The sequence below is a fragment of the Tiliqua scincoides genome, chromosome 5 (assembly GCF_035046505.1).
Source record: "Tiliqua scincoides isolate rTilSci1 chromosome 5, rTilSci1.hap2, whole genome shotgun sequence".
Taxonomy (NCBI): domain Eukaryota; kingdom Metazoa; phylum Chordata; class Lepidosauria; order Squamata; family Scincidae; genus Tiliqua; species Tiliqua scincoides.
The window spans coordinates 81,889,344-81,897,206 of record NC_089825.1 but is presented as its reverse complement, the minus strand read 5'-3'; the positions used below and the strand labels follow the sequence as shown (position 1 = coordinate 81,897,206).

Genomic DNA, 7,863 nt, shown 5'->3' with positions numbered 1-7,863 from the left:
GAGCCCCCAGTCTCCAATGACCCTCTGGCTGTCCAGAGACTTGCTGGAGTCCACGCTGGCCTGAGGTCACTTCTCTCAGCACAAGGACCAACAGTATGACCTCTCGCATGATCTGTGGGCCAAGGTCTCTCTGCTGCTTGCTGCTTCATGTCTGTGAAGCAGCAGCGGAGCAAAGGAAAGGCTGGCCTTGCATTGTGCTTTTATAGGCCTTGAGCTATTGCAAGACCTACATTCATTCACATAAGTTCTATCTGTAATGTATTCATCTATGTAAATTTATATAAATTTATTCAAACTTGAGATTTAAATTAATCATTTTTTTCCCAGCCCCCAACAAAGTGTCAGAGAAATGATGTGGCCCTCCTGCCAAAATGTTTGGACACCCCTGCTCTAGAAGGTTCTCCATTAAAATGAATGGGAGTTGTGGAACTGCCCAGTTCATTTGGAGTAGGCTGGTGGACGGGAAGGACATTAGGATCGGGCCCTTTGGCCTCCAAAATGAAGGGCTAGAGAAGCCTCACTCTGGCCATGATTCTAAATATTGCCCCCCCCCCTTTCAAAGCAAAAAAAAAGAGGGATGCCACCTCATTACCCATTTATCCAGAAAGAGAGAGAATGGCCCTAGAAATGGAATTGGTTTCCTAGATATGGAAGAGGGTGGCTGCTATAGGGGTGTGTGTGTGTGTGTGTGTGTGAGAGAGAGAGAGAGAGAGAGAGAGAGGCAAAGGGATTCTTCCCACATAGGTACCTGGGTCCCTAACATCCCTGATTTTGCAACCACAGAAAGATCCACCCCAACTCTTCCCCCCTCCTTCCCCCCTTCTCTATTGTTTCCAAGCCCCTTGCTGTCTCCTATCTCCCTTCATCTTTTCAGGCTGTGTAGGCAGATCTGAAGTCGAGGTGGCTGGGCTGGGTCGCTCTTTCTTTCCTTCGCTCTTTCTTCCCTTCCTTTCTTTCTTTCCTTTCTTTCTTTCAGAGGAGGGAGTGACAGATGGTGGGCCCGCTTTCCCCAGAGAGCGAGATCTCCCTACATGCGAGCGCATGTCAATCACCGCAGCTCATGTGATAACTCCCGCGGATGACGTGCCAGCCATATGGTCTGGCATCAGAGTTGGTACCCCCTCTGCCTCGCTCGGAGCGTGCCACTTCCCTCCTCCTTTTGGATCAGGCACTGAAGGAGACGGCGTGGACCTCAAGGAGCCTTCGCCTCTTTTTCTCCTCCCCCCACCCCGCAGGTCGTTCTCCCCCTTACTCCCAAAAGATGCCGGGCACGAGGACTTGAGGATTCTTCTGCTCAGCTTCCGAGGTAAGTTATGTAAGGCGGAGAAAGGGAGAGAAACTTAAAACACCCGGGCGCAACTTCCCTCCCCAGCCGTCCTCGGGCATCTCTCTCTCTCTCTCTCCCTCCCCCCTTTTAATACACACAGAGTTGGTCCCGATCTTTGTGGAAGGATGGCAGGGGCGCCGGAGGGGGCGGGCAGGAAGGCATCTCGAGGCAAGATTGCTATCAAAACAGCTTATCTAGCAAAGCGTGGCCAGGCCAGGTGGGTTTTCCGAGGCAGATCTCGGCCGATTTGCAAATCCGTGGCAAATTTAGTGTAAAGATTCTCTCTCTCTCTCTCTCTCTCTCTCTCTCTCTCTCTCTCTCTCTCTCTCTATCTATCTATCTATCTATCTTTCTCTCTCTTTCTCTCAATCTCTCTCTCTCTCTCTCTCTCTCTCTCTCTCTCTCTCTCTCTCTCTCTCTCTCTCTCTCGCAAAAAAAAAGAGAGAGCTACAAAACCAAACCTAAGCAGGCTATTTAATAATACGTTCTGCTGCAATTATTTTTATTCTCTCTTCAATCCGGGTGAGGTTCTTTCCAACACAAAAAGACGCCCATAGTATCATTCTGGGACCCGATCTTCGGTGTCCAACGCGCCCTCCCCCCGTCCCCATCTCAGCCATCATCATCAAGCGGTTGATTTGAGCCTAAAGGGTTTTGTTGGTGGTTTTTGTTTTGTTTTTTTTAAACCCCCTCTGCCCCTCCCCTGTAAGACAAAAAAAAAATTACTGCAAAAAAAAAGAAAGAAAACCCTCACGACCCCAAACTGCTGAGAGAGAGAGAGAGAGAGAGAGAGAGAGAGAGAGAGAGATCGCTTCCCAGGCAGCTCCAGGTTCTGCCAGGAAAATGGTCTTCTTGTAGGGTGGTGGAGCTGAGGCAGGCAGAGAGAAGAGGAGGAGGAGGGAGGAGATAAGATCTGAATGGAGAAATCGAGAGATTCTGCCACCGCAAGGGCAGCCCGGAGGGAAAGGATCTCTTTTGATGTAGTGTCCGACCCCGAGTAGTGGGCTGGGTGAGCCAGAAGCGGTTCCTCCTCTGCCAGGGGAGAGCGCGGAGGGAGCCCCCCCAACAGTCGGGCAAGGGAGAGAGAGCAGGCACCGGATGAGAAGTTACGAAGCCTGGAATGTGATGAAGGAACGCGGTGAGCGGGTTGGAAGATCTCCGGGGGCTTGGTGGGGTGGGGGAAGCCGATCCCAATTAATGCACCTTTGAATAGCACCCTTTAGAAGGCGGGGGAGGGGAAGGGAAGCAGTAGCTACCGGGAGCAGACCTTTTGTAAAAGTGAGCTGCGGGAGTCGGAGAGAAAAGTTGGGGATATCTGGTGTCATCCTCGAGATCTCCGCTTCAACGCCCTCCAGAGATGAACAGACTGAGGGGGAGGGGAGGAAGAGGAGACCGAAAGACCCACCAAATTGGGGGATGAGATGTGGCCATTGTCAATTCCATTCAAGCGGGGAAAAGGAACAAAAACCCGAAATAAACAAGATTGGGCGAGAAACTAGAGAAAGATGGCGTTAAAAAGGGGGTGTGTGTGAGAAGGATGGTTCAGAATGAACCGAATCCTTTGGAAATTTCCAGCTCAGCCTAGCACCAATTCGGCAGGAGAGCGACGGAGACCCCGATTAATTTTAATCACACTTTTAAACGAGTCAATTGCTTTTATGGAGGGAGGGGGGCCATATTTCAGGCCGGTCCTAACCTAGTCTCTCCTCCCGCCGCTTCAGATGAAGGCTCTGGGCTAGGATGTAATACAGGGTACTATTATTTAAAATAATAATAATAATAAACCAACCAACCAAACCTTTGAGGTCGGGGAGAATGTGAAAGTTTTTGGCTCCCATCTATGAAAAGGCACCGACAATAATTTTGACGGAGATGAGTGCCTGATTTTCGGTGTAAATCTTGGGGCGGGGGGGGGGGGGAGAAGAGGAGGCTCTAAAAAAAGAGGTTTAAACCAAAGCCAAATAGGTTTAAAACCAAAGGTTTAAAACCAAAGAGGTTTAGACAAATGGCCACAAAAGGGACTATTTTATCATTCCTTTCCTACGATGGGGGATTTGGCAAAAAATTGTTTTAAGAGAGGGGAAGGCCAGAAGTCAGGACTTAATACAATACACTATCACATGTTAAGGAAATCGAGAACGTGTCAGTTTGTGGATGGAGTGGAGATCCCGGTAATCAGTTAAATCCGAATTTTATCAGGGCTTAGGATAATAATACCCTGAGTTGAAGCTTTTAACCTTGCACCAGAGGAAAAACAAAATTTTGGAGGAGGTAGCTGGTGAAAGTCATCTGGAGTATTGATTTCCCCTTTCCCATCAGCGACTTGACTGGCTTGCTCCAATGCTGTGTGTGTGTGTGTGTGTGTGTGTGTGTGTGTGTGTGTGTGTGTGTGAGGTCCTCACCCGCCTATCCAAAGCTGAGAGTTTTGCTTGAGAGAAGCTAGTCCATATGGCTTCGGAAGGGGCCAGACAGGACGGGTGGCGAGAAGTTTGCTCTGAAATAGTTGACGGGGAGCGGTGGGACAAGGATGACGTTTCAGGAGTTGCATGACGTGTCGCTGGGCTGGGGACTGAGGCTATAATCCTATCCACACTTTCCTGGGAGTAAGCCCCATGGACTACAGGAGAATTTACTTCTGAGTACACAAGCATAGGACTGGGCTGTCACACTCTGAAATGGACTTGTGTGGTTATTTCTTGTTTCCATTCTTCTGTCCTCCTCCCTCCCTCCCTCCCCTCTCTCTGTCTCTGGTCTGTGTGGGGGTGTGTGTCTGCCCCCCACCCCTCCTTCCCTCCCCCTTCCCCGCCCCCATGTCCCCTCTCCAGCCACCATGTTGACGCGCCTCTTCAGCGAGCCCAGCTTGATCCCAGAAGTTCAGAAGTTCTCCAGCTGGGCGGACGACTGCGAGGAGGATGAGGCCAGCGACAAGGAGGAGAGGAAGGCCAAGGCTTGCCCTCTGCGGGGAGAGGAGGAGGACGAGCCTTCCTTGGGGGATATGAAAGAGGAGAACGACTTAGGGGGCGAGGAGGAGGAAGAGGAGGAGGAGGAGGAAGGGGTCGAGGAGGCGGAGGGGGATCGCCCCAAGAAGAGGGGTCCCAAGAAGAGGAAGATGACCAAGGCCCGCTTGGAGCGCTCCAAGCTGCGGCGACAGAAGGCCAACGCCCGGGAGAGGAACCGCATGCACGACCTGAACGCGGCGCTGGACAACCTGCGCAAGGTGGTGCCCTGCTATTCCAAGACGCAGAAACTGTCCAAGATCGAGACGCTGCGGCTGGCCAAGAACTACATCTGGGCGCTGTCGGAGATCCTGCGCTCGGGCAAGAGGCCCGACCTGGTGTCCTACGTGCAGACTCTGTGCAAGGGCTTGTCCCAGCCCACCACCAACCTGGTGGCCGGCTGCCTGCAGCTCAACTCGCGGAACTTCCTGACGGAGCAGGGCCCGGAGGCGGGCAGGTACCACGGGGGGCCCGCCTCGCCCTTCGCCATGCACCCGTACGGCTACCAGTGCTCGCGGCTCTCGGGCGCCCAGTGCGCCTCCAGCACCCTGGCCAGCTCCCACGCCCTGCGCACCCACGCCTACTGCGCCGCCACCTACGAGTCGCTCTACGGCGGGGGGAACGCCTCGCCGGACTACAACAGCTCCGAGTACGACGGGCCCCTCAGCCCGCCCTTGTGCGTCAACGGGAACTTCTCCCTCAAGCAGGACTCCTCCCCGGACCACGAGAAGAACTACCACTACTCTATGCACTACTCCGCCCTGCCGGGCTCCCGCCCCTCCGGGCACAACCTGGTGTTCGGCTCCTCGGGGATGCGCGGGGGGGTCCACTCGGAGAACGTTTTACCTTACGAGATGCACCTGCACCACGACCGGGGGGGACCCATGTACGAGGAGCTCAACGCCTTCTTCCACAACTAGCGCCCACAGGCCCGGGCTCCCTTCTGCGTCCCCCCCCCGCCCCCCACAGCGATGATGCCCACCTGTCCATCTCAAGGGGGTGGGTTGGAGGGGGGGGGCTGATGACCTGTATTTGAAAAGAAAATCCCTCGGCCTTCTCTGCTAGCCCTCCCCCCGCCTCCTCCCAAGAGCTGCAACTTCTAATTAAACTGTGAGCACAGAGTTGGGTTGGTGGGGGTGGGGGAACCATCCCGATCCTTCAACTACTTGAGCAGGAAGTTCTTGTCTTGAAATTGGAGTGGGGGGGGGGAGAAGGGGAAGCCCTCTCCACTTAGGCCGAAGCCAGGGGCTCGAATCCCAACCCTTGAATTCGACGGGATGCTTTGGAAAGTCCAGTGACTTTGGCTTAAATGGGAGGTTGGGTCGAACGGAGAAAGCGCCCTAGTTTCCTTTGGTACTCCACACTTGAAGACGGCAGTCGGGTTGTACATCCCGGATCTGTGATCTGGTCTCCTTCCCTGTCCGTCCGTCCCCCATATGAAGTACAATGAAATCTGGTGCAATATATACTGTAATGCAATTTTATATTGAAAAGGAAACTATATAGGTAGACTTTTTAGCAAAGGACTTGACCATCTGGAAAAGAAGGTTTGATATCTTAATTGGAAGGGTTGTTAAAAGGGGGGGGGGACGCCTCCTTGCTCAAATTTATGGGATGTGGAAGGTTAAGTTCCCCCTCTTTCTGTTAAACAATGCCCCTTAGGTATTTAATGTGTGACTTTCTTAAAGATCAGAATGGTTTTAAACAAAATAATTCAGTGAGAGGCAGGGAATGTGGGGGAGGGGAGGCTTTTTCATCCTTTCCAGAATCTGTATCAAGAATTGCCCGAAAGTTCAATCTAGAAAGAAGTAAAAAAAAAAATGTTTGCGAACTTTTAAGTCAGATTTTCAAGGTAGTAAGAACTTTAAAAAAAAAAAAAGCAATAAAGAGGCAAACAGAGGATAAATATATTCTATCTCTATCTATGCAAGTAGGTACTGAAACTAGGGAAAAGGTTTTTAAATGGAAGAAAAAGAGGGACAAACAAAAACACAAAATGAATCCATATGAAATATGGACCAAGGAACTTGCTGAGGTTTTAAAAAATCGTGCACTTTTTTTGATTTGGGGGAAACGGACTGTGGGATGTTTCCCTGGTATTTAACAATCACTGACTTTTGAAACCACCCTTGTAACCCCGAGTAACTTATTTTCCAAAATTTGTGTGTCATGCTGTTTTTTTTACCTGTTTTGGAAACGTAAATGGGAAAAAAAGTGGGGACAAAAAAAAAGATTTTTATGAAATGGCAAAAATGTTTTGTTATGCATGGATAGGAGGAGGAAGTGAAAATATGCAAATTTTAAAGGTGATGTGAAGAGGACACTGATGATTCTGCTTAATACTTAAGTTGGCTTATTTTTCCCCAATTAATAGTTCTTTCTTTATGTAATGCGTTTTTGGTTTTTTTTTCCTGAGGGGGGGGAAGGTATACATTTATGTAACAATACACCAGTATATAAATCTCTATATAAAAACCAACAACATCTTCTAAAGACTCCAACTGGTATAATTTTCTTCCCCAACAGATTGTTTCATTTCTTGTTCCTCTGAGGACTTTCTATTCAGTCAGGGGAGAGCTTGAAAATATTTTCTCATATTACCCCTCCTTTTAACCCATTTTTGCCCAGCCCACAGGTGTACACAGCTGGTTCCTGTTGCGTATATGCAACGCTGGGCAGAAATTTAATATGGCCTCCATCACCTTTAGACATACCAGCATTTTTACAATTCAAAGGCGCGGGGTGGGGGAAGGATTTCTGATCACTGTTTATAAAACAAAAATCAACAATCTTTTTCACAAAAAAAAAAAAGAGAGAGAAAGAAAAAAAAAAAGAGAAGTTGTAGCCAAGATAAAATGTCTATTGGACACCAGAAGTGCTTTTTTGTGTGTTTTTGTTCAGTTTCATTAAGATAAATAAATATTTATGTCAAATAATCTCCTAAAGAGCAAAAGATTTCTCCACATTTTGTTTTAAATAATCAGAGGTATGCCCTCATTTTTTTTTTTTTTGGGTGTTTGCAGCCCCTCCCTATTTCGTTTTGACACCAAGAAATTATACATTTCTTGTATACACAATTGAGGGGAGTTGTGTAAGAGACTGCCTTTACCATGGCTGTTTTGCCCTCTCAAATCTCCCTATTTCTTTAAAAAAAAAAAATACAGCTCAAATAAATACAGATCAAAAGGTGTAGAACCCCCTTCCCTGCTCCATCAGCAGCATTTTTGGAAACCAGCAACAAGAGGAAAGGCTCACTTGCAAACTTGAGGGGTTTTTGTTTGTTTTTAATGCATGCACTGGTTAGAACCAATAACCGAAAGGGGAGGGGAGGGCATCAAACCCTGGAATTCAACGGGACGTTTTAAGCATTTAATTTTCAGCTCTTTTGTGAAAAGCAGCCGTACAGTTTTTGACGGGCTGAGAGCTGCAAGTCAGCTATGATCTTATTCAAACGTGTAATGAAGAAGCGTCTGAAGACGACAATTAATAAATATTAGATGTTGACTCCTTCAGGTTTACTAGCTTACTTCAAACAAGTCG

General features: G+C 48.9%; 1 protein-coding gene across 1 annotated transcript; it reads left to right on the top strand.

The window, feature by feature from the left end:
• The first annotated feature begins 4,157 nt into the window (after positions 1–4,157).
• Positions 4,158–5,243, top strand: NEUROD2 (neuronal differentiation 2). Its single transcript, XM_066628793.1, has one exon. The coding sequence runs from the start codon at positions 4,158–4,160 to the stop codon at positions 5,241–5,243; it is 1,086 nt and encodes a 361-aa protein (XP_066484890.1).
• The last annotated feature ends 2,620 nt before the right edge of the window (positions 5,244–7,863 follow it).